This window comes from Monodelphis domestica, chromosome 2 (genome assembly GCF_027887165.1).
Source record: "Monodelphis domestica isolate mMonDom1 chromosome 2, mMonDom1.pri, whole genome shotgun sequence".
Taxonomy (NCBI): domain Eukaryota; kingdom Metazoa; phylum Chordata; class Mammalia; order Didelphimorphia; family Didelphidae; genus Monodelphis; species Monodelphis domestica.
The window spans coordinates 104,806,377-104,832,872 of NC_077228.1; the positions used below are offsets into that span (position 1 = coordinate 104,806,377).

Consider the following 26,496-nt stretch of genomic DNA (forward strand, 5'->3'; position numbering starts at 1 on the left):
ATAGACATCTTTTTAGAGATGTATTTCTGTTCCTTGCCTTTTCTTTTTCGTTTGTTTGTTTAAAATAAAAACAACCTTTATCATCTGTCTTAGAATCAATTCTGCATATTGATTCTAAAGCAGAAGAGTGGTAAAGGATAGGCAATGGGAGTTAAGTGACTTGCCCAGGGTCACATAGCTAGAAAGTGTCTGAGGTCAAATTTGCACTCAGATCACCTATCTCTAGGCCTGGCTCTCTATCTACTGAACCACCTAGCTGCCCTTTTGATGTTTTTTAAACCCTTACCTCCCATTTTAGAATCAGTACTGAGTATTGATTGCAAGACAGAAGAGTGATAAGGGTTAGTCAATTGGGGTTAAGTGATTTGCCCAGGGTCACATAACTAGAAACGTCTGAGACCATATTTGAACCCAGGACCTCTCAAATTTGAAACCAGGACCCAGACCTAGCTCTCAATCCAGTGAGCCACCCAGCTGAGCCATCTCTTAATTTCTTTTCCTAAACAGAATCTTCATTTTACAGACGAGGAAAGTAAAGCCAAGAGAGTTGAAGTGATTTCTCCCAAGATCACAAAGGGAGCAATGTTGGGATCTGAATCCAGGTTCTCTTTCTATGAATCTTGAGCTCTTGGGTTCCTCTTTTCACTTCAAGTTCAGTGTAGCCCATTCCAGGAGGCAAGTCAATGAGCAATTAGTTACCATTTGTGTTTGTAATGAACTTAAAAGAAACAACCCTCCCCCAATCTTTTTCTCCAACTGCAGTTACATCTCTTGCCTCATTTATCTTCTTAACCACTTCCTGAGGAATGCAGACTAGGGAGTAGAAACCAAGTCTCCTGCCTCCTAGGGCAAAGCTCTTTCCATTCCATCACATTTGTGGCCTTTTTATCTAGGGATGAAGACTGAGTCTGTGATTTAATTGGCATAGGGAATTCCTGGATTAGGAAACTCCTTCCACAACTGAAGACTGACACACTTTCTTTGCAATTAGTAATCACAGAGTCACCTTTAGGTGAGACTTGAACTCAGATCTTCCTGCCTCCAAGGTCAATTCTATCCACTATACCATGATGCCTCATATTCATGCTTTACTGATTATGTGAGGTACATTTTGTTGTCTTCAATCAAGTCTGACTCCTTTGCGACCCCATTGGGGTTTTCTTGGCAGAGATACTAGAGTGGTTTGCCTTTCCCTTCTCCATCTCATTTTACAGATGAGGAAACAGAGGCGAACAGGGTGAAGTGACCTGTTTAAGATCACATAGCTAGTGTCTGCGTCCAGATTTGGACTCGGGAAGAGGAGTCTTTCTGACTTCAAACCTGGCAAACCTGTGCCACCCGGCCACCCTGAGATACATATTAGACTAATATATTTCTCCCTGATGATTGTCAGCTTTTGATAATGTATATATGTTAGAATTTACTAAGTTCAGAAAAATATTTAGCCATGCATTTAAGATAGTGCTTTCTATAATACATTGGCTTCCTTCTTTCCTTCCTTCCTTCCTTCCTTCCTTCCTTCCTTCCTTCCTTCCTTCCTTCCTTCCTTCCTTCCTTCCTCCCTCCCTTCCTTCCTTCCTTCGTTAGCCAATGGGGGTTAAGTAACTTGCCCAGGGTCATACAACTAGAAAGTATCTGAGGCTAGATTTGAACCCATATAATACATTTTCATTGAAATTTTCTCAAAATGTATTTTTATTTCCTTTGAGTGCTACATGTATTTCTAACCTGGATATGAGTTAATTATCTCTAATTAACTGTAACTATTTGTAATATCATAAGCATCTGAGATTATATTCTTTAATGAGAAACATTTATATGTGAAGCACTATGCTGAGATCTGGAGATACAAATGAGAGTCAAAAAGGAAGATGTCTCCCGCTCTCAGGGAGTTCACATTCTAGGTGGGACAGGGGAAGGAGGAGAGACAACACATATGGGAGATGTACAGATCTTTCAACTGCAAGTCTTCTTAGTATGTAAACTCCAAAGTAGTGATTTGAATCCTCAGTTTACAAACATTTACATTTGGGCCACAGAATAGGTACCTACATATACAAGATGATATACTATATATGTGAGATGTACACATACATGGTCATATGTATGTAAAAGAGCCAGGATTCGAACTCAAGTCCCCTTTCTCCCAGCCAGAGCACTCAAACCTTTCTGACCATGCTGCTCTAGCCTTCTGCTTCAACTGAAATCATGAGAAACTGTTTCTCTTCCAGTTCCTAATCATCTTGCCTTTGTGGGTTTATTAGCTGCAAATCTGTGGGGTTTTTGTGGTCAATGGAGGAATTTATTGTTCCATATAAAGCCCTTTTTTTCTGGCTTCCCTCAAGGAACCGCTAATGACTTTTAACAGGCAGAAAATTAAGCCACCCATTGAGTTTGCCTTGTGCTTTGTGACCATGACGAGTTATTAATAGTTACAGTCAACAGGACATTCCCTTTCTCATCCTGCTGGCTCCAGGGGGAGCCAAGGTCACCGCTCTAGTGCCCACCATCCTGTCCTCCCCTACTGACTAGAGGGTCTACAGCTTTTATTAGGAACTCTCCTACCTCAAAGACATCTCATCCAGCTGGTTCAGAGAAGACAGGAAATGAGACTGAGAGGCAGGAAGGATAGCTGGAGACACTTCCCTCAGGTGTAGCTCTAAGCAAAGAGACTTTTGTCAAAAATGACTAGTTGGTTTCTTGCCTGACTTGGAAGAACTCTTCTCAAGGTTCTTCTCTCTGTGTTTTTTGTTTCTTGAAGACACACAGAGACATGATGGGGGCTGGACCTTTGATTTCACTGGCATTGGAAACATCCTACTACCAATGCCAATCATGGCTTACTCTGCAATTTAGATCCTTAAAGAGTTGCTCGGAGCCATGATCAGTCAATCACCTTGAGAGGTTAAATGACTTGTTGAGGGTCACACATTGAGTATTGTCAAAGGTAGGACTTGAACTTGGGTCTTCTTGGGTTCAAGGTCAGCTCACTACTCACAACTACATGTGAGGAAACAAAGGCAAGAATGATCCAGCCCCTCAAGGAGCCTCTACATCGGGAGTCAGAGGACATCTGATCTAGTTCCAAGTCTGGCAACAGTGGCCTTGGACAAGCCTCCGAAACTCTCAATGTCTCCGTTTTCTGGTTATCTGTAAAATGAAGATGTTGGGCTAGAAAATCTCTAGAGTTCCTTCCATCTCTAGAGTTCTCCACTCTAGAAAGGCGTAGGGAGTGCTCAAGGAGGACCAGCACCTGGGGATGGGGGCTTGCTGAGCCCTTTCCAGAGCTGTTCATCACCTTTGGTATCCACCCGGCACTCTACTCTCACCTGCGGCTTCAAGAAGCTGTAGCATCGCAGTAGCCACATTGCAGTAAACTTCTGGCAGAGGGGCTAAACCAAGTTGAGGGGATCTGATGGGGCACAAAACATGTTGGCACACTTGGGGTTTCTACCCCAAGCATGTGAAGACTTTCCTTGGCAGAATGGGTAGATGAGAACATTTTGCTCCAATGGCCATGAAGGTGACTGAAGCAGGCACTGTGGAATGACTGGAGGTTGGCCAGACATCAAGGATGCCATGGTCATCCATTTCATCCTGGCCCATTACCAGTCGTCCTGGCTTTTGTCTCACCTCTAGACTTGGATGACTGGGGGAGAGAGTGAGGCTCACAGCTTTGTGCAACCCTGCCTCGCCTAGATCCAAATCATGCACAAGTCAAGAAATGACCACACAATGTCATTGGTTCTCTTAGAAAATGAAGGACAAATAACAACGCTCAATACTCTGTGCTTTTCTCCTTCAGGCTTCATCTCGGTGTTCTGGGAAATAATTTCTTTCTGGCTTTGGGATTCTGCTGTGTCAGAATTCATGTATCACAGTATTCAGGTATTGGGGGACATTTTGCCACACTTGTTGCTGATCCCATCCTAGAGGGAACTCCTTCATCATAAGGCCACATCAATGACAACCCAAAGAGATCTAATGCAAGTTTGCTGTGACTTTAGAGTCAATAATATTTATGCTATGAAAAAGACCCTGAAGCTATGATCTCAATCAATAAGTGTCTACTGTGTGCCAGGCATACAAAAAAAAAATCAAGACAGTCTCTGCCCTCAATTTGCTTATAATTTAATGAGGGAAATAGCATGTTTAAACAAATATATAAACTCTTCTCTTTTTCTCTATAGAAATAGCATATATAAATAAGTATATAAATTTACTCTCTGTATGCCTATATGTAAATAAATATACACACAGCAAACTATATACTGGAGAAATAGGAAATAATTAATAGAGGGGAGGCATCGGAATTAAGAAAGGTTGGGGAAGGCTTCCTATAGAAGGTAGGATTTTAGATGGGACTTAAAAGAAGCTAGGGAGGTCAGTGGTCAGGGCAGAGGAGGGCAAGATTTCTAGGCATGGGGGACAGCCAGAAAGAATGCCCAGTCAAATCTCCTTATCAGTATTTCCTTACCACAAAAACATTTAGTTTAATAATTAATATGTTAATAATTAACTTAATAATAATAATAGCTTCCATTATGTAATACTTTATTATTATTATTTTTGAAACCCTTATCTTCCATCTTGGAATCAATACTGTGTACTGGTTCCAAGGCAGAAGAGTGGTAAGGGCTAGGCAATGGGGGTTAAGTGACTTGCCCAGGGTAACACAGCTAAGAAGGGTCTGAGGCCAGATTTGAACTTTGGACCTCCCATCTCTAGGCCTGACTCTCAATCCACTGAGCTATCCAACTGCCCCTTAATACTTTATTATTTAAAAGTCCTTTTTAACCATTATCTCGTCTGATCCTTACCACCACCCTGTGAATTAGGAAGTAAAAGAGAATTTCTAGAATTTCCAGACCTGCTAATCCAATCCAACCCAGTGCAGAGACCCTCTTTATAAAATGCCTGGTCAGATCATCCAGTCTCTCCTTGCTCCCAAGCTTTGAGATAGCTTTAATTGTAAGGAAGTTTTTCCTTACCTTGAGTCAACTCCCTCCATTTCTGCAACTCCTCTACAACATGTCTAATTCCTATTCCAAAGGCCAACGCTTCAAAGGCTTCAAGATAGTACTTAAGTCTTCTCTTCCCCGAATTAAATATCCCAAGTTCTCTCACTGGATCCTGGTGTGGCAAGGCATCGAGTCAGGAGACCTCTACTGTCCTACTTATTCTCCTCTGCAGGGTCTCTAGCTCATCTGTGTAAAATGTGGCATTCCCAACTGGACAGGGTGTTGATTTCATCTATGATCCAACCACAGCAGAGGATAGTGGAACTATCGTCTCTCTCATTCTGGTATCTCTTTCAGTGCTAACCTTGCTTTTGGTATAGCAGGAGGAGTGAGCCAGACAGGCACAGAAATTGGTGGATCACAGAGCTCTGGGGTTCTGAAGTTGGGTGCCAATATGGTTAGCCTCTAAGAGCCTGGAGGCCACAGAACAAGGGAACTAGCTCAAGTCACAAACAGAGCAGGTCAAAGCTTCAGAGCTGAATCTTTACCAGAATGGACCTATGAATGGCCTCTGTACATCCACATGGGCAAAATAAGGAGGCCTCGTTTAAAAGAAAATCCAAACTCCCAAAATAAAAAAAAATGTTTGGTGTTGACTCATATTAAACTTAAATTCTACTAAATTCTTAGACTTTTTTCTCAGGAATTATTGTCTAGCCAATTGCTCCCCATTTTGTATGTAGGAGATTGATTTTTTAAAACATGTTGAACTTTATATTTATCTCTCTTAAATTTCATCTGAACAGATCCAGGTGAGCTTTTGCAAATGCCATTCTAAAGCAGTCTACATTTTTACAATTACATAGTTGACTGAAGGGGTAAGTGACTATATGAGCCCCAAAGTGCTTGTTTTTTGTTGACTATTTAAAAAGCATTTGCTTGGGAAGAACAAAATGTAGCAAGATGTCTCCAGCCCATGAATGAAGATCTTAAAATATTTCTTGCTAAAGGCAACAGAAAGATAATTTTGTTCTGGAATCCTTTGATTATTACCATCAAGAGAGTCATAAACCAGGGAGACTGTGATTGTCAAAACTGTTTGCCACTTTTGGATAGAAAGTCCAATGTAAAGGCCAAATGGAAGAGGCATTCCCTAGAGATGAGAGTACCTCCAGTTGCTCCTGTTTTCAGGTAGTAATAATAATAGCAGCTAGGTGGTATAGTGGAAAAAACACTGGTCTTGGAGTCAGGGAAGACTCAAGCTTCCTGAGCTTAAATCTGGCCACAGACACTTACTAGCTGTGTGGCCTTAGGCAAGTCACTTAACCTATTTGCCTCAGTTTTGTCATCTATAAAATGAGCTGGAGAAGGAAATGGCAAACCCCTCCAGTATATGTCCAAGAAAACCCCAAATGGGGTCACAAAGAATCAGGCACAGCTGAACCCTGAAACAATGGAACAACAAAATAATTGTTCACATGAATATAATGTTTTAAAGTTTAAAGTATTTCAAAGACATTATTTCTGCTTGATCAGATGACAATTGCATTAATTACACCAATCACATCTAAACATTGTAGAGTGTCTCAAACACAATCGCTCAAGAGTTGAGTCCTTTAAGAGACCGTTAATGAACATACTGTTCGCTGAGGAGAATATGCAGGACTTGGACAGAGTTGCATGGGAGGAGATGGTATCAGTGGGTCCTGCTCTGCCCTATTGGAGAGAGTGGTCATATTAATGAGATCACAGCTCCACTGAAGTATTGGGATAGCCCATTGTTCTAGTCTGTCAAGGTTTTTTTGGATTTTGACTTTGTCATCCAATGTACTAGCTAATCCTATTATCTTGATGTGAGGTGCAAATTCCTTAACTATGCCATCTATATCTTCATCCAAATTTTGTTGTACCTATTTTAGAGATGAGGAAAACTGAGATCTAGAAGGATCCAATCCCTTGTCCAAGATCCAAGTGGGTAAGCAATGAAGCCTGGGATCAAACCAAATCTGACTTCAAGTCCAAGGCACTTACTATTCACTGCACTGTCTTGCATGTGGGTAGTGGAATGGATTCTGGATTTTGGAATCAGAGGTCCCAGATTTGAATCTGGCAATTTGTGATCTGTGTCACTTTAAGTAAGTCATTGAACTTGGATCCTCTTCTGTAAAACAAAGGGATGAGACAGAGATGAGCTTCTACCTTCATCTGGTCAACTTCTCTTCTGCTTTTTAATGCTTCAAATCAGATCCTCCTCATAGACAGAAGCTTATCTTTCACTTATGCTGTGAATTTTTTTAACACTCATACCTTCCATCTTAGAATCAATACTGTGCACTGGTTCTAAGGAAGAAGAGTGGTAAGGGCTAGGCAATGGGAGTCAAATGACTTGCCCAGGGTCACACAGCTGGGAAGTGTCTGAGGCCAGATTTGAGACCAAGACCTTCTATCTCCAGACCTGGATCCATCCAGAGCCAGCTAGCTGCTCCTGTATGATGTGAATTTTGTTAAATATACCTTTTTGTCAGGTCTAATGCCAGAAATCTTTGTTTAATTGTCCCATAGTCCTCAGCAGTTATTTGATTGATAATTTCTCAGTTATAACCTTCACAATTCTGAAAACATTCACCTATAGATAGGCTGCTAAACCACAATGCACTGTACCATCTTGAAAGTAGGCAATGCTTCCTTCAAACCAGTCCTCTTAGCACAGTCACTTCTCAAACATTTTTCTCCAAAGGCCTGTGTTTCTTCTCAAGCCAATTTTATCAGTCTTCTCACACATATGCTCTTTTGTTTTCTCCCATTCGGCAACTAAACTATTCCATGGTCCTGGAGTCAGGAAGACTCATTTTCTTGAGGTTAGGTCCAGCCTCAGATACTTACTGGTTGTATGACCCTGGGCAAGTCACTTAACCCTGTTTGCTTCAGTTTCCTTGTCTGTAAAATGAGTTGGAGAAGGAAATGGCAAACCATTCTAGTATCTTTGCCAAGAAAACCCAAATGGGGTCACAACCAGCATGATAGGACTGAAACCAACTGAACAACAACAATAGCAATGATAGAATGCTGGATTTGGAGTAAGGAAAACATGAGTTTAAATTCTGCCTCTGTCAATGGTTAATTGTGTGATTCTAGTTAGATCACTTAACCTCTTAAATTTACTTACCTAATCTGTAAAATGGGAATAATAAAATGCCTAACTCAGAGAAGTAAACATCAAATGAGATAATGTATCTCCCTCTTAAATTTACTTACCTAATCTGTAAAATGGGAATAAATGCCTATCTCAGAGAAGTGAACATCAAATGAGATATTGTATCTAAAACCTGCCACACACCTTAAGGCAACATATAAATGTCAGCTTTTATAACAATAACTCATATTTATAAGTGCTTTGAGGTTTACAAAGCTTTTTACCAATAGCCTTATAAAGTAGAGCTCAGGAAAAAAATTTACTCTAAAACAAAGTGAAAATTCTAGGAATGAAGACAAAGGTCCCTTGAAACAGTTCTAAAAAAAAAAGCTGAGGGTCAGTCAGGTAGCATAATGGATAGAGTCAGGCTTAGAGTTAGGAGGACCTACATTCAAATCTGATCTAAGGTGCTTATGAGCTATGTGACCTTGGGCCAGTCTCTTAACCCCAATTGCCTATCCCTTGTCCTTCTGTCTTAGAATTATTATTAGGACTGAAAGTAAGTGTTAAAAAAGAAAAAGAAAAAGAAACTGGCTATCTAGAAAGCTGACTGGGTTTGGGAGAACTACAAGCTGGATCCTTTCCTGATTGTCTATATAGAAAATTCATTCTGTGATTCTTCAGAAAGAACAATTAAGATCAATGATTGGAATTTAAAGGGAGGCTGATTTCCACTTTATTTTTTCACTAGATCTGTCTGTGATTTCCTAGGGAATGAACTTGAGTGAACCCAAAAAGGAACTCCAATACACATGGGCATCTGCTCTGCACTGCCTAGTTTTAGAGTCAGCCAGGTATAGTGAGAGGTTATAAATGACTTTCCTAGGGTTACATAGTCAGTATTGTTAAAGGCAGAACTTGAACCCAGATCCAACTAACTATGAGGTCATCTCTATCCATTGTACTGGCCTTCATCTCTTTAGCTCTTCATCAGGAATGTTTTTATTAGAATTAGTTGATCTTTAAATATTTGGTAAAATTCACTATTAAATCCATCTGGTCCAGCTGCTTTTTACTTAGGAAGTCCTCTTATGGCCTGTTCAATTTCTTTTTTGAAAATAGGTTTATCTAGATATTCTATTCTCTCCTCTGATAGTCTAGGCAGATCATATTTTTATAGATATTCTTTCATTTCAATTATTTATTTTGTTGGCATATAATTGGGCAAAATAACCCTTTACCTTCTATCTTAAAATCAATATTAGATATTACTTCCAAGGCAGAAGAGTGATAATGGCTAGGCAATGGGGTTCAAGTGACTTGCCCAGGATTACACAGCTAAGAAACATCTAAGGCCAAATTTGAATGCAGGACCTTCCATCTTCAGTTTGGGCTCTTTATCCACTGAGTTGCCTAGCTGCCACCTTGCTGTTTAATCTTGAGAAAGTCAGTTTTTCTAAGCTTAATTACTTTCATTTAAAAAAAATGAGAAAGAACACTGTCCACATCCAGAGGAAAAACTGTGGGAGTAGAAACACCGAAGAAAAACAACTGTTTGATTACATGGTTTGATGGGGATATGATTGGGGATGCAGACTCTAAACGATCACCATAGTGCAAATATTAATAATATGGAAATAGGTCTTGATCAATGACACATGTAAAGCCCAATGGAATTGCTCATCGGCTACGGGAAGGGGTTGGGGGAGGGGAGGGAAAGAACATGACTTGTAACCAAGGAAAAATATTCTAAATTGACTAAATAAAATTTTTAAAAAAATAAATTAAATTAAATTTTTTAAAAATGAAGGAGTTGGACCTATGACCCTTCCAACTCTGACATTCTATTCCTTTCAAATTTTCTACAACTAATCCAGAGGGTTTAAAAAAAAATCAAGTTCTACAGAAAGAGAGAGACAGTGGATAGCGAGCAGGCCTTGGAATCAGGATGCCCCTGGTGCCAGCTCCATTTGGTTGTGTGACTCACTGCAAATCAATTAAGTTCTCAGTGTATTGGGCAACTTTCTAAGACTCTTAGATACAGAAGAGTTGATAATCTTATTTGCAAGTGGGAGTTTCCTCAATAGGAGTTAATTCCTTAATCCCAATGGAAAGGCAGGCCTGGACCACAACCAATTTCTGCATAGCCAGAGGAATAAGGGTTTTTGTTTCTTTGCCTTAAGTGAGTCTCAGATATGCTTTGATTTTATTATTTTTTAATTTTATTTTTCCTCAATTGCATATTTTATTTTTGTTTAGTATTTCATTTTCCCCAATTCCATATAATATTTTTTGTTTAATATTTTATTCTTTTCCCAATCATATGCAATATTTTATTTTATTTTTGTTTAATGTTTTATTTTCAGGATGTGCTTTTATTATATCTTCCTATTATTTTCATAGGATATAGACTTAGAATCATTTTGATTGAATGTGATGCAAAATGACCCCAATATACACACATGCAAAAGGTTAGCAGTAAATGGCGATAAGGTGCAGGATATGGTTCTTTCGGGGGGTCCAAAGACTGGCTTCTCTCTAGAGCCAGACTCTCCTGGTCTGGACCCTTCCCTGTTTGCACTGGGAAATGAACAAAACAATTAACTCTTCACCATATTTGGGCTGATTCTCAGTAATTAGAGATTATAGACTATAAAATCATGAATCGGTTTTCTAGTTGGTGGTAAGAGCATTATAAAACAGTCCAGAAAAGAGACAAGTAGCTCTATCATTTGCCAGAAAGGGCCATTCCTCAGGCTGCTTCTAGTAGTGTGTTGCAGTTTTCCCCAAGAAGGGCAGTTTTGTTTAAACCAAAGCTACCAACAAGAGGAGTCAAGGTATCTCTGGTTGTATTCCAAAGTAGGTTCCATATAATACTCCACCTGGAAAAGAACTGGTCACTCTCATCTTGATTCTCTGCTTGGAAAGATGTACTTTGGCTGGGTAGAGAGATAGGGGAGAAGCCTTAAGCAAAGATGTGGGTATATATATTAGGAAATGCTGCCTAGAAAAACCAGCTTTATCTGAAATTATGCATATTTGACACCAAGAAAAGGAGAGTTTTTCAAACAATCTAGGTCAATGAACCAGTATAGATAGTTGGATGGGCTGATTCAGGCTGTCTCATTTGTTTGCAGTTGGCACATTCAATCAATCATCAGATTTTATTAAGCATCTACTAGGTGTCAGGTACTGTGCAAGGGATACAAAACCAACTCATAAAATAGGTCCCATTCTCAAGAAGTTTATATTCTAAGGGGCAACTGAATATCAAATCCACCCTCTATGTGCTCTTTGCCCATTCCAACCCTCTGTTGAGTTGTTTCTTTAGTCTTCTCTTTCCCCTCCATAATCTATAAAACTACTTCTGGAAATGTACCTGCTTAGGCAAGTGAATTATCTGATTTGGTTACTGTACCAAAGATTTGATAAAATGAATAAGAAAAAGGGCCATCAGTCCCTGCCCCCTTGAGTTGGTCCTATGGTCCCTCAACATTGGGTTCTACCACCATTGGGGTGCCAGGGCTTCTATTTAGGCCCAGGTTATATGAGGGAGAGCATGGCTGTTCTCGTTGATGTACATTTCAAAGTTTAGGGACAACCCTTTCAAAACCTCTCAAATTCTCGTTATACATTTTTAATCTATCACACATGAATTTAACTAAAGCTTCTTTGAATTTATTTAGATTTTCCAGCTTACTTGGGGTAATTGTTTTTTTTAACTTCAGTTTTTTGTACCATCTCTTTTCCCATTCATTCATTATCTTTTTTTGGGTGAGTTTAAATTTTCTTGTGAGAATTCCAGCAATTTTGTTTTTTTCTTGTCCTATCATTTTTAGGAGGAAACATGAAGAGCCATCTTCACAAAAATCTTTCTGGAAGCTGCTATTAAATGAGTCTTACTTTAGGATCAAAGAATCACAATTTCAGAGAAGGGGCCCTAATAATAATTTATATAGTTCTTAATAAAGCATTTTTTAAGAACAAACCTGTGAACCTGTTGCAGGTATAGAGAGAGAGAAGAAGAGCTGTTTCCCATTTTAAAGGGGTAGGGGGCGGGCAAGAAACTTCAGGGTGAAAGAACATGATTACACAGTGAGCAGAGTTGAGCTTGAATCTGTGTCACCTGGCTGCCAATAAAAGTCACTATTTCCCCAGGTCTCTGTCTCTAGGTTCAATTCCCCTCAACCCAATGAATACCAATGTCCAAGAAAAGGGATTTCCTGTACCTCATCTTCTCAATGCCTGTAACCCAACTGCCCAATCTAGTCTCCAACCATAATAATAGTCTGAAAAGTCCTTGTCTATGGTCTAATATTTTTTAAAACTCGTATCTTCAGTCCTAGAATCAAGGGTTAAATGACTTACCCAGTGTCACCAGCTAGGAAGTGTCTAAGGCCAGATTGGAACCCAGGATTTCCCATCTCCAGTTCTGACTTTCTATCCACTGAGCCACCTAACTGCCCCCTCAGTTGCCTCATATTAATCTCTCTTCTTCAATGAGAACTCCTTTATTCTGGCTGAGAATGGGTGTGATGTAATGGAAAAGACCGTGGATTTCTTTGGAATCAGGGAAGCTATTCTACTTATAGTTGGTGTTACCTTGGGGTAGTCATTTAATTTCCCTAAGGCCTTAATTTAGGGGAAAATTATTAAACTGGATTAGATAACCTTGAAGGTCCCCTCTGGCTCTAACATTCCTTGAGCCTGCCATCATCTGCTGTATGATAGAGGAATATTCCACTTGGAAATGAAGTTCAGAATGTAGTGTGGCAAGGAGCTGGTCTCGGTGGAGAATGGAGGCATGCATGGCAGGGGAGGGACTCTGGAGGTAACAGGTTAATTAGTGAGGGGGTAGTCAGGGGACAATGATGCAGCCTTTGGCTGGCAGTCAGACGTTTGTCTGGGTTCTCTCAGCCTTGGTGCAGAGTTGCCATGAATTACCTGTGAGACTATTAAATGTAATGACCCAGCAATCTGGAGGAGTCTGTCATTATCGCCGTGTTAACATGGTATTTATACCCACAGAATCTGCTAAGGTGCCCTGTAATTAAAGGGCCTCCACGTGGTCCCTAGGCTCTAGCATTTTTCCAGTTGTCAGGGTAGGTGTGGCTTTAGGAGGCTGACCTGAGAAGGTGAAGAAGGGTGCCATCCTGAGGGCTCAAGACAGCCACTGGCACTGGTTCTCCTTCACCTCTCACCATTCGTGACTCACTCCTGAGAGTCAGCTCTGAGCACCTGGACTTCACTGGAGACCTCTGCCTCACTGTCTCCTGCAAGGCATGCTGGGAAAGGGATGAGGGGATGGGGAGAAGGGAGGGGAGAGATGCTGGGTAGGAAAAGAGAAGAAGGAAAGGGGACGGGCACTCTAATTACTGAGGAGGCACCAGGCTAGGGATCAGAGTAAGGACACTTAGTAACAAGATGAACTGCATGCACACGAAGGCAAACAGAAATTTTATAAGCCCAAACATGGTCACTTTCTATAACAGGACTATAGCATAGCCTGAGAATGCCTGGTATATCTGGTGACAGGGCATTAAGATGGAAGACAGTGGCAAGCTCTTCTCCATTTTTCTATCTCCAGAAATAGGTCTAGTTTCTCTCATTAAATTCTTCCCCCAAAGATGGTCTCTCTTTACAAGAAAAAAAATGCATGCCTGGTGATTTGGGCAGCAGGATGGAGTGTGAATATTTTTAAAATTTGTTTCCAGACATTGGCAGCTGTATCTTCAAGGTTGGAAAACCCATCTTTCTGGTTGAACCCAGGGCCAAGTTTCCATTCTCCAGGACCCTGACATGCCCTATTAAGCCTCCCCTCTAATAACTACTCTGCTTTTGCCTTCCAGAGATCTGAATTATAATGAGTTGCTGGAGTTTCCTGTGGCCATCCGGACCCTTGGCAGACTCCAGGAATTGTAAGAGCCTCTGTAGGTTTCCATGGGTCTTGTCTTCTTAGGAGAGAGGTCAGCTGTGTTGGAGGGTCTGGGATGGAGGCAGAGGGAGCTCCAGCTTAGGAGTCTTCTTCATTTTTCCTCCCCATTCACATTCCTTTGAAGTTGCTTCAGCTCCCTCAGAATTTAGGAATAAGTGTTCACAGACCTCATTAACTTGGCTTGAAGCATTTCTACTGGCTTTGTCATCAAGAGAAATGACTCTTAGCCTTTCCTGGTCCAGGATTCCTTCTCCCCCCAGATACATGGCAAGGCCTTTGCCTCAGGGTTCTCACCACAGCTGGACCTCATGCTGTCAGAGGTCAAAGATGAATCTTGAGAGCGTTGGAAAGGTTCTAGTGAGGGAATTCAAGAGGAGGGACTGGTTTAGGAGAGAAAGGAAATGAAACTATTGGCCAACCAATCCATAAGAATTTATTTCAGTTAGAGACATTTTGAATTTGAGGCACTATCAGGGCATCTAGGTAGCAATATACCATAAAGAGTAAGGGAGCAACACAAGGTAGAAATGAAGATTTGAGAATCATTGCTCTAAAAATGAGAAGAGAAGCCATACGAGCTGATGAATTCTCTCAAAGAATGAGCATAGACACAAGGAGGCTCAGGGCAGTATCTTGGGGGACATATATTTCGAAAGTGGAAGAGTCTCTGAGAGAGACAGAGAAGAAATGGTCAGTCAGACAAGAAAAATTGGAGAGAGTAGTATCCCCAAAGCCAAAGGAGAAGGGAATTTGTTTTGTTTTGAAAGATAGGAAATCTCCAAGAGAATAGGCAGAGAGGAAGGAGCTATTAGAGAGGGATACATTGGGGATGACTTGTGAAGCAAGGCCCTTTAGGAAAGAAGGTAATTGGATCAAGAGTACACGTAAAGACATTCGTTTTAGAAGAGCATTTTAAAAATAGATACATGAGCCAAATAATTTCAGGGGAAAGCTGAGGGAATTCATTTTGGATGGCCTCAGGCTCAGTAAATTAGGTATCTTGGGACCATTGAACTCATTTAAATCCATAAATCTATCCATAAGTATACATACAAATGATAATTTAGCCTGGTGTCCTCTGCTTCATGAAGATGCAGGTTCTTAAGTGTCCTCAGACAGCGTTTTCAATCATTGTTAGAAAATGTTTCTCTTCAGTTCCCCTGGACCAGAGTGTTCCTGAAGCGATGTTTCCGCTCTGGGCTCCTACTCTTTTTATCCACCCCTTCAATAGATGTGTCTATCCAGATCTCCGAATATGGGAGCTGAATGCAGCATTCAACCTCCAGGTCTGGAAAAGTCTGCATAACCTACAAGTTCTTGGTGGCCTACCTAAGCTTTGAGGCACTTCAAACCTATTTCTCTCATATCTCCAAAGTAAAAGAAGTCCCTTGTTTTTTACAAAGAATAGCTTCAGGCAAGATTTGAACTTCAGGCCTTTAGGCTCAGAAACAGGTCACAGGACCTTAGGCTTATAGATTTAAGGCTGGAAGAGACAATAAAAGGGTACCAAAGCCAGTGCTTTGCTCCAGAAAGACAAAGCTAAATGGACTGTCCATTTCTTTCATTGTACTAATTCTCTCTTTCATTTCTTCACTGTCTGTGGTTTATTTTCTCTTAGGGGGTTCCATAACAATAACATCAAGGCCATTCCTGAGAAGGCATTTGTGGGGAACCCATTACTACAGACTATGTAAGGGCCAGCACTCTCCTGGGCAGTAAGGGATTTGTTGTTTTTGGTTTTTTTTCTGGGAGTGGGAGTGGGGTGGGGGTTGATTGGAACTACCATTCCAGAGATCCTAAAGAGAAACAAGGAGTTTCACAGTCTCTCTGAACTCATTTCCCATTGGTAGGAGAAAAAATTGGGAGAACTAAGTTGGTGTTGGGTAAAAGGGCTTGGGGAGAATTGGTTTATCTGTATAGCTGAACTCTGGGAGTTTGGGTCTTCTCATTCCAGCCACTTTTATGACAACCCAATCCAGTTTGTGGGACGGTCAGCATTTCAGTACCTGCCAAAGCTTCATACATTGTAAGTTGGAATAAGTAGGTGGGATAGCTAGGATTTCTTATCTTTACCCTTCTTCAACCCCTTTCCCAACCTCAGCTTTCTCCAAGATTTCCTTATTCTCCCTGACAAAAGTTCTAGTGATTAAAGTCCTTAGTTGACATGAGAATGTCCCTGTAGAATGAGCAAATTTCATTCCAAGATAAGTCTCTCATTCCAGAGTCAACCCTACCACTGGGGACTTCATTAGGTTTCCCCAGATCTTAAAATGGGTAAAACGAGCTCCTCTCTTCAAGAAAAGGGAATATTTCCATTAAGAGAATTTTCACCAGTTTTCATCAAAATCCTCTTATGTATGATGTGTCCCATGTATACTGGTAAAATGAGAGGGGCTGGCCAATATGAGAGGGATGGGGGAGGCAGCTAGGTTCTGCAGTGAATAGAGTATGGGACCTGAAGTCAAAAAATCCTGAGTTCAAATCTAGCCTCAGACACTAGCTTGCTAGATTAACCTTGGGCAAATCACAACTTCTGTTTGCCTCAGTTTCCTCACCTATAAAATGTGGATAATCATAGCACCCACTTCCCAGGTTAATGCGAGGATTAAATGAGATAATAATTGTAAAGTACTTAGCATAGTACCTGCCACATAGTAAGTGTTATATAAATGTTAGTTATCATCATTATTGTTGTCATTAATTGAAAGCCAAGTCCTTGGAGCATGCTCCAGATTTGTCTTTTCTGGTGGGTCATAACAGGGGTATGCTGGGACTAGTTCTTACCAGTCACCTAAGCCCACTGTTAAATTTTCATCATGAGTATTTACACCTCAGAAATCAGCAACTGCAACAAATAGAGCTTGACTTATTGTTCTGTTGATTGTCTAGACTTAAGAAAGAGATTGAGATTTTATATATGTATATAAAAGCAAAGATAGAGATTTATATATATATATATATATATATATATATATTAAACTGAGTCATGACTGTTAAAACTTTACCAGCATGCCCCTAGTCATATAGGGTATCCACAAATATATTCTTTGCTTGGTTCAGTGGGTTGGATTGGCCAGGCAAGGAATAGCTTCCTCCAAGCCAATGATCATCCAATGTCTTTGGAAGAAAGTTTGTTCTCTTTTCCCACATTAGGTAGCCTCCAGGGAAAAGGCCCATTGTGACTTTAGCCACTCTCTTTCTCTAAAACCTAGCTCAGCTCCCACTCTCTCTAGCTCCATACGGCTTGGTTCATCATGTTAGAATCATGACCAACAAACTTTTATTGAACAGCTGGTCTATAGACAATAATTTTGAAACAGTGCTAAAAAGGACAAAATAAGTAGAGGGACCCTACTCTTAAACTCTTTAAGTTTTAGATGGGGAGACAAGAGCATCCACTATTCATGGAAAAAGACTCGTCATTCTAGGCAGTGTGCCATCATCTCATGAAATTCCCTAAAGGTTCATGAATCAGGGGAGCTGCTCTACATGCCAGGGGAGCACCAGTCCTTGGGAAGAGCAGGCTGAGGGAAAGATCAGTGCCTGGAAGCCACTTAGATCACAGCAGAGGCAGCTTAATGTAGTAGCTAAAAGAGTAGAACTTGGAGTCAGGAGGACCTTGGTTCAAATCTCTCTTCAGACATAACCTCCTAGCATTCTATCACTGTGGGTGAGATACTTCATCTCTGTCAACCTTAGTTTCCTTATCAAAAAAATGGGAATAATGGCAACTACCTCACAGACTTCTTGTGATGATCAGAGGAGATATATAGAAAGTGCTTTACAAATTTTAAATTGACATATAAATGTTGATTACAATTATCATTGTGTCAGGAAAGGGGGACATGCCTTGAAGATAATTACAGAAAACTTGGTGCGTAGTTGTTTTTTTTTTTAACCCTTACCTTCCATCTTAGCATCAATACTATGTTTTGGTTCCAAGGCAGAAGAGTGGTAAGGACTAAACAATGGGGGTTAAGTGACTTGCCCAGGGTCACCCAGCTAGGAAGTGTCTGAGGCCACATTTGAACCCAGGACCTCCTGTCTCTAAGCCTGGCTCTCAATCCACTGAGCCACCCATCTGCCCCCAGTTGATTTATTCTTGAAGAGGACCAAAATAATAATACTATGTTGGAGTCAATGCACAGTATGTCTGACTGGCTGATCAGAACAATATAAGCTTTCAAGGTGCTACTATTTAGCTAATGAAACCTTACACTGGATTTCCCTGGTTCTAGGTGGTACTCAAATCATAAAATAAATGAAACTCTAGAATTCTTTTATAAATCATTTGCCATGAGTTTTTACTCATATATTAATTAATCAACAGACATCTAATAAGGCCTACTTTGTGCCAGGCCTTATGTTGAGGCTACAAATACAAAAATGAGGTAGTCCTTGCTCTCAAGGAATCGATCTCACAGTACTTTATCTTTCACTTATAAGAATTTGCCATGCTCTATTTTTTATTATGGTTATCTGTGAACATGTCTTATCTTCCCATATTAGATTGTAAGCTCCCTGGGGGTCTGAACCATATCTGTCTTCCTTTGTATTTCTCAAAGCACTTAGTAAAGTGTCTTACATGTAGTATGTCGTTGATCCATGCTCTTTGCATGCATACATGCATACATGAATGAATACATCTGAATGCTATAGAGTGTGGGCAGGAAGACACAATGTACAGAGAAGTTTTAAACTGTCTTGGCTTAAATGAATACTTGTCAGGACCCCCAGTTTGTACCGGGTATTTGGATAACCACCCTTCCAAGCACTGTTCTTGGTGTCAGTGTTGCAGCCGTTTGGTCAGAAGTATCTGAGTTCCTGACTTTAAAGAATTCTAATAGACACATTGCTTGTTTATCTTTTTTTATAGTCAAAATGCAAAGGAATTCCTCTAGCATTTGCTTTATTCCTATTTGTTCTTCTTGTCTCTATGATAGGTAGGGTGGGTTGACCACAATGAATATATTTTGTTCAAATGTGTCCAGCTTCCCTTGCAGCTGACTTCTGAGTCCAACTCTCCTGACTATGGTTGACTTAGGAGAGATCGTAGGGAGATCCCATGGGAACGTTAGAAGATGGGTCCTTGGAGGAAGAAAGTCAAGGTCTGAGGGACTGGCAATGAGGATTCTCAAACTTTTCTTTAGCAGAGAATGCACTTTGACTTCAACCTCCCAGAACACCAAACCATCTCCTTACAGGTTTCTGCTCTTCATTCTTAGGTCACTGAATGGTGCAACTGATATCACAGAGCTCCCTGATCTCAAAGGCACCACCAGCTTGGAGATCCTGTGAGTAGCAATGTCTACCCACTTGGAGGACCTTTCTTATGCTCCTATCTCTCTCTCCCCACCATCACCCTCCTTGGTTTGCTCAAAGGAGATCTCTTTCTGAGGTGTCAGGGTGCAAAGGAAAAGCACGTTTCAATCCAAAGACGAGTTCCAATCTCAGCTTTGCCACTTATTAGCTGCGGAATCTTGGAAGAACTACTTGCCCTCTTTGGGCCTGCTACATATATAAAATGAGGGATTTAAATGAAAGGATCTCTCAATCTAGGATTCTATGATAAAGTCACTTCCTGCCATTTGGCCTTGATTCTGTACCTGGTCCCTCCCAGACCTATACTCCCTTGACTTCTAGTCCTGATTCTTGTCATTCAGTGGGCCTGGGAAGGTAGTTGAGCTAGAAGAGTCCTCTTGGTGAGGCTTGGCTCCATGGGGCACAACTTTCCGCATTCAGGGGTTTTCTCTAGTAGCTTGCCAATATTAGTCACAGCACAAGGGAGGATGTGGTGCTTAGGGCTTCTTTTCTGTTCTTTGGCTTAGCTACATGTGATAAATTTTTTAGTTTGATCTTTAAACTTCCTCTGCTTAAAAGCCATGGGAAAAGGGGGAAGCTAGCAGGCCCAGAGAGTCAGGCTTGGAGTTCGGAAGACCAGAGTTCAAATTTGGCCTCTGTCACTTTCTAGCTGTGTGACTTTGGGCAAGTCACCTGGCCCCAATTTTCTAGCCCTTATCGCTCTCATGTCTTAGAACAATCAATTCTAAGACAGAAGGTAAGGTTTTTTGCTGTTTTTTTTTTTAAAGCCATGGGGAAGCACTGGTGCCAGAGAAGGCAAACAATTATCCAGACCAGCTTCTTTCTATTTCTGGAGAGCTTTTGTTTCTAAGGCTTTAGCTCCCACCAATGCATAACACAATGCCTAGCTTATGGTAGATGCTTAATAAATATGAATTATTGATGGATTGATTCTATTTTTCTTATAATAGCCTCTTAGGAATAATACAATTCTTGTGTACATTTGGGAATTTGTAATATGATTGGGGGAAAAATAAGAACCAGAAAGATAAGGTGATTTGCCCAAACTCAAATAGTTTGTCTATAAAAGACTTAAACTAAAAAAAAAAAAGCAATTTCAAAGATCTTTTTGCTAGACTATCCTGTCTCTTCTCTCAATTATCCAATAAACCAATAAGCATTAATTAAGTACCTTCTACATACCAGGCACTGTGCTAAGTGCTAGGGATTCAGAAAGAGACAAAAGACAGTCCTTGCCCTCAAGGAGCTTACAATCCAATGGGGAAGACAAATATTTACAAAGCAAGCTACAAGATAAATAGGAAATAATTGGCAGAGAGAAGAGATAACAGGAAGGCTTCTTCTGCTCTGTTCTCTACTTGAAAGCTTCCCAAATGGAAAACTAAAATCGATGTCCTTGGTCTCAGTTCTCTGCTGATACATACAATATTCCTTGCACCAACACCCATCCTCTAATCTAGTCCTCTTTTACCCCACCGTGCCTTCTCTCTATGCGGGTAACCTTCCTTTCCTACTGCCTCTTAACAGTCCTTATTCTGATATCTACATCTTCTTCCACTCCTTGTTAAGTCATGCCAGTGAGCATTTATTAAGCACCTACAATGTGCTAGGCACTTTGCTGAGCACTGGATTTATGAATATAAGCAAAAACTAAATAGTGCTTGGTCTCGGGGAATTTATTTTCTAAAAGACAACACATACCAGAAAGATGAGAAAGGGAAGGAGGACAAATGTTGATGAAGTCTAGAGAGAATCAGAGCCAGGAAAGGAATGAAAGATGCCTGGCCTGGGCCCTTCCTCAAAATCATGGTCCTAGGAAGAAAGTACTGATGGGAGGAGGGGGTCCGAAGGGTGGAGAAATATTTCAGGATGCGAAGACTTCCAATGGAGCTCAGACAGGAATGCTCTCACCTGCCTTCCCTGAGAGAAGTAAAAGTTCTGACAAGGATGTATGCCTGTCGTCCTCTACTTTGCCCACCATTCTTGGGGAAGACTGGGCCCTGAGATAGGATAGAGAGAGGAGTTAATGCTCCCTGAGGATCCTGGATATTCAGGGACCATTCCCCATGACCAGTGGATTGCATGCTCCCTCTTCCTCTAGTCCCTTGCTTCACACCTCAACTCCCCACCCTAGCCAGCTCCAGTCCTGAATGGTCCCTGACCCAAGGGACCTAATTGTTCAATGGCAGTGGGGGATGGAGGAGACAAGACAAATATATAGTCAACAGAAATCCATAAATGCAACAAAAGAACACAGAGAGACAGGAAAAAAGCTATTCTATCAGTTGAGAAATGGGTGGGAAGGCTTTCTTGAAGAACTTGGTTGAAAGCCAAACCTGGAATCATTCTCACCCCTTACCCAAACAAATATGTCTGTACTTCTTCTCCCCCAACTAGACCCCCAGACTTTTGTCTTTCTCTTGCTTGTTGCCTGTTGCCTGATTCTACTGTTGGCTCTGTCCTCCCACATCAGCATCAGACCCAGAGATCCAGAGAGGGGGAGTTGGAGGGTAAGGTTGGAGGGAGAGGGGGGTCATGGGCTGCAGGCTAAGTGCCAACACTATTTGTCCTCTCTCCCCAGGACCCTGACAAGGGCAGGCATCCGGCTGCTCCCCTTGGGGATGTGCCAACAGCTCCCCAGACTCCGAGTCCTGTGAGTAGCTCCTTGATCTGCCCCAGTCCTGACCTCATAGTCCCCTTTTCTCCGTGGCCCTAGAAATACCCATCTTACTCCTTCCTATCTCACTAAATCACATGGAGCCCTGGATGGAGAGACAGATCCTAGCCTTGCCAAAGAAGGGCCTTCCTCCTTAGCTGGGTTTATACCAGGGAAATAAAACTCCTATGAGACCTCAGGGGAACTTGTGCAGCCCTGTTATCTGGGAAGCCAAAAGGAGTCGTGCTTTCTCCTTTGTTCTGATTTTGGCTCTGAGGTTCCCTATTAGCAAAGATGTCTGAGTAGATGGCTCCAGAACTCTTCACTGGAATGATCATTTGCACAAATCTGCATCAGTTGACATAATTTGAATTCTGCTCATTTGCTTCCATCCTGAGTAGTCCCTGACTCTGTCCACTATTCCCCCTAGACTCTTTCCCTCCATTTCTCAGTGCTTCTCCATCCTCTGCTCCCCTCACAGGTCTTCTCTCAAGCCCCTATTCCTTCCCCTTAACCAGTGTTTCCCAGCCCTTAGTCAATGAAGCTGGGCCAGGTCTCCCAGGAGAAATGCCATGCTGGACTCTCCTGGCCAAGCTGTAGGTGTGAAGGCTTAGTAGAGGTAAGAGGGCTGGGAGGGAGTAGTAAGTCATGTCAGCCTCTAGGAAGTACCTCTGGGACCTTTTGCCTTCCCCATGGCACCCCTCCCCTCCCCTTCCCCCAGATCAGCCTTCTCCATCCCTATCACACTGCTCCCCCTCCACACAGCCTGCTGCTTCATCTCCTGTCTTGGCTTTTCCCTTCTTCCCTGCAGTGAACTCTCTCATAATCATATTGAGGATCTGCCCAGCCTACGCAGGTGTCAGAAACTGGAAGAAATGTGAGTCAGAAGGAGGGAGGCTGGGGAGGCCAAGCTGGCTTCCCAGAGCCAGTCTGGAGGAACGGGGCAGAAAGGGACAAAAATGAACATTGGCTTTTTGCTGGTGTGGAGATTTATGCCACCTATTCCAGGGTTCTCAGAACTGTATTTTCCAAGCCTTCAAGCCCTGGAGAAGTGGGAGGTATTATCATTGTTCTCTGCTGTCATTTTGGTGCACACAGGGTCCAGGGCACTGGAGGAGGCAGGCATGGACCTTGTCCATGATGGCTCTGGAGCAGTGGAGGGTGAAAGGGACAAGGCAAATACACACATGGCATCAACAGAAATCTGTAAATGCAATAATAGGGAGTGAGTTGAGATGGAAGAGCTACTCTGTCAGCTGAAAAGTAGGGGGGAAGATTTTCTTGAGGAGCTTGGTTAGAAGCTCAGCTTTGGAACATTCTCACCCCTGCAAGGATAGGTAGGGATAGGGGGGTGCTATTGGAGAAGTGGGGGAAGCGGGGGAGAGAGTGTATATATAGATAGCTCCATAAGGTTAGATTACAGCAGGGCCAGGCCAAATCTAGGAAACAGCCTGAAATTACATTGAGAAATGGTCCTTTTTTCTTTAAAGAGTTACTTTTTGGACTCTGCAGGCACAAAGTTGACTTGGGGTAGACAGGCCTGGGCCTGACCATTTCTACCCTCTCTACTTCCATTCAGGCCTGAGCCATCCCTGCCCTATGTGGCCGCCATATCAGAATTTCATTGGAGAAGAGGGTGGGTTATGAAGGACAGAGTATATCTTGTTCTTGTTTTCCTTAAGTCCTTACCTTCTGTCTTAGAATCCATACTAAGTATATTGATTTTAAAACAGAAGCGTGATAAGGGCTAGGCAATTGGGGTTAAGCAACTTGCCCAGGGTCACAAGCTAGGAAGGGACTGAGGCCAGATCTGAACCTGGGTCCTCCCAATTCTAGGCCTGGTTCTCTATCCACTGCCCTTAAAGTATACCCTATCCTTAAAAATTCCTAGGAAAGGAGACTGCCTAACATTCCTGAGGCTTTCCTCATATTACATCCAAGGACTTCTTCAGGACTTTTAGGTTTCAAGGAAGAATTGAACAAATCCAATAGAGATAGAGAGAAAAACCAGGGCTAGCTCTGTTCTCTCACCCAAGACCAGGATGCTTTTCTCCAGTGCTGGCCACTGTTCCTTTAGAACTGTGGTTCCCAAACTTTTTGATCATGACCCTTACAAGTAAAATGTATTCTTTTTTCCTCATGAGTATGCTGAGGGGAGAAGGTGGCTCGTGACAAGGGGATTTTTCCAGTGGCTACTGTGCAACTACCATGACTGTTCAGATTGGGGTTAGTTTAATAACTTCACAGAAAGGCTAAAGCCTAGTTCAGAAAAGGGCAGATTGGTAGATTGTATTGAAGTAGAAAGGGACAAAGTGGTAACGTGTTAGACTACCATGAATGAAGAACAGGTATAGTCAAGCTGAAGACCAATCTCACAATTGACTCTTTCCAGAAGAGTGGGAGGTAATTACATGTCCCTTGGGTTCATATCAGGGCTCCCTTGAGGTCCTGCCCTCCCCAGGGTTCCCTGGTCCATGCTTTGAAGACAACTTCCCTAAAGCTCAAGGCTTGTGAAGGGGCACTAATTTGTCTATGGGACGGTAGAACCCAGCTATTCAAGGAGCCTAGGAATCACACTAGTGATCCAAGGACAAACAAATCCTTGAAAGTGGGAAAGATTGTTATAATCTAAGGGACATTTTAATTGATGGATTAATTCAGGGAACCCCTACTTCAGTCAAATCCTAAGTGGGGGATCTAGGGAGGATACCTTGTCCAGAGAGTAGGAGGGTCTAGTGACAGAGAAGGGATGGGGCTGGGAGCCAGAACCAGTGGGAGCTCTGAAAACTGACTCCTCGGGGCCACACTGGTGGTTTTTGTGGCTTTGTTTCTTGACCCACTTACTCAAGGCAACCGGATACCCATCTGCTCCACTTAATCCTGGTGACTTCCTTGGGCTGGGCCCTTTCTTCCTATGCCAAGAGAAATGGGGAGCTTCCTCCCTCCTCTTAGAGTGGGGACCAGAGCCTGAGTGTCCCCAGTGTCTCCTTTCTTTTCTCACCCTGTTTTCTCTTGCTGCCCTAGTGGCCTCCAGCACAATCAGATGTGGGAAATTGGTGCTGACACATTCAGCCAGCTGAGTGCCCTTCGAGCCCTGTGAGTACTAGATAATTCCCTGTGCCTTGATTATAGCCTAGGATGCTCTGGGGAGTTCTCAGGAAGGGCAATATGCTTCTGGCAGCAGGTACTGCTCTCCCCATGCCCCCAGCATACACATGCATAGCATAAGAAGGCACCCCTCCCTAATGACCACATAAACATTCAAAGTACATATACCCATATATACAGGTGCACACACAGATGCATATACCCACTTCTATATACAGATGCTTATACACATATGGATAATCAGATGGTCACTACATATATGGGGACATGCATAGCCAGATAAAATCTGTATACATACAATACACTCCTATAGACACACATGTGCATATAGACACCTATATCTAAGCAGGGAATACACACATACTTTCTCTTGCTTCTAGAGACTGAGACAACGATTTAGACTGCCTCACGTGTTCTTCTACCCATCTGGTCCTGAACCACTTGTCTGTGCTAACCACAGAGATGATTTCTCGGTTTCTTGGGCTAGCGCCCAAAGGTCTGCGGGCCTTTGAGACCAGCTATTGCCTCCTCTGTCCCTTGAGGCACCAGATATGAACCTGCTTGAATAAGTTATAGTTAGTCTTATGAAGAGCCCTGAGGATAGCAGATAGGAAAACTGAGTCAGCTGGATAGCAGCCTCAATCACTTTCTTAACTTCACCTCCACTGTTTCCTTCTGATACTATAGGGACCTGAGCTGGAATGCCATCCAATTCATTCACCCTGAAGCTTTTGTAACTCTCCACTCCCTCATCAAGTTGTAAGTACTCAGCTTGCCTTCCTCTTTCTCTGGTTACCTGGGGTAGGAGCTAGGACTTAAAGCCAGTCAATCAGGTGGGGGGTATGGGGGGCAGGGTAGGGAGGGATACATGCCCCAAGGAGGGAGTACTTGTAAATGTTGGATCATGATCACTGAGTGGTGGACTCTTTGCCCAATCCTTCATTTGGCCAGACCCTCGGATAGTCCAGAAGGCAAGATAAACAGTGGGATGACCTCCTGTAAAGCTAGGAACATTATCTATAAACATTTTCTAACATTTCCACACTACCAGCCCTCCTTGTACACATCTACCCCCTCTCACTAACTATTCTCCTGCCATTCCCTCACCAAAAAGAATCTCAGTACACTTGGGATTCCTCCTAGTAGGATTTCTTCACAGAGATGGAAACATTTTGACCTATATGGGAGCTAAGCCAACCGGTCCCCAAAGTAGCCAGGGGCCCACTGTTTGTTTAGTGTGTGCCATTTTAGGAGAGGACTGCCTGGAGGCTACCATCCTGATAAACTGTGCGTTCTAAAGTAGAAAGAGTCAGTTCATCAACAAACATTTATTAAGTGCCCTATGTCCCAAGAACTGTGCTAGATTATGGGGAGATAAAGA

The 26,496-nt window shown here is 42.1% G+C and overlaps 1 protein-coding gene and 1 long non-coding RNA gene across 5 annotated transcripts in view; one reads left to right on the forward strand and one right to left on the reverse strand.

Moving 5' to 3' along the window:
• LGR6 (leucine rich repeat containing G protein-coupled receptor 6) overlaps window positions 1-26,496 on the forward strand; it is a 167,799-nt gene that overhangs the window by 126,553 nt on the left and 14,750 nt on the right. For 3 of the 4 annotated variants that reach the window (XM_001368959.3, XM_007481145.3, XM_056815733.1), the window contains exons 7-14: window positions 13,944-14,012; window positions 15,648-15,719; window positions 15,984-16,055; window positions 19,255-19,323; window positions 21,933-22,004; window positions 22,819-22,884; window positions 25,032-25,103; window positions 25,803-25,874. In XM_001368959.3, coding sequence (XP_001368996.1) covers window positions 13,944-14,012; window positions 15,648-15,719; window positions 15,984-16,055; window positions 19,255-19,323; window positions 21,933-22,004; window positions 22,819-22,884; window positions 25,032-25,103; window positions 25,803-25,874 — 564 coding nt within the window. The remainder of the gene's footprint in view (window positions 1-13,943; window positions 14,013-15,647; window positions 15,720-15,983; window positions 16,056-19,254; window positions 19,324-21,932; window positions 22,005-22,818; window positions 22,885-25,031; window positions 25,104-25,802; window positions 25,875-26,496) is intronic. The other variant, XM_007481144.2, reaches the window with a different exon arrangement.
• LOC103096813 (uncharacterized) overlaps window positions 1-26,496 on the reverse strand; it is a 100,299-nt gene that overhangs the window by 60,291 nt on the left and 13,512 nt on the right. The window lies entirely within an intron of this gene.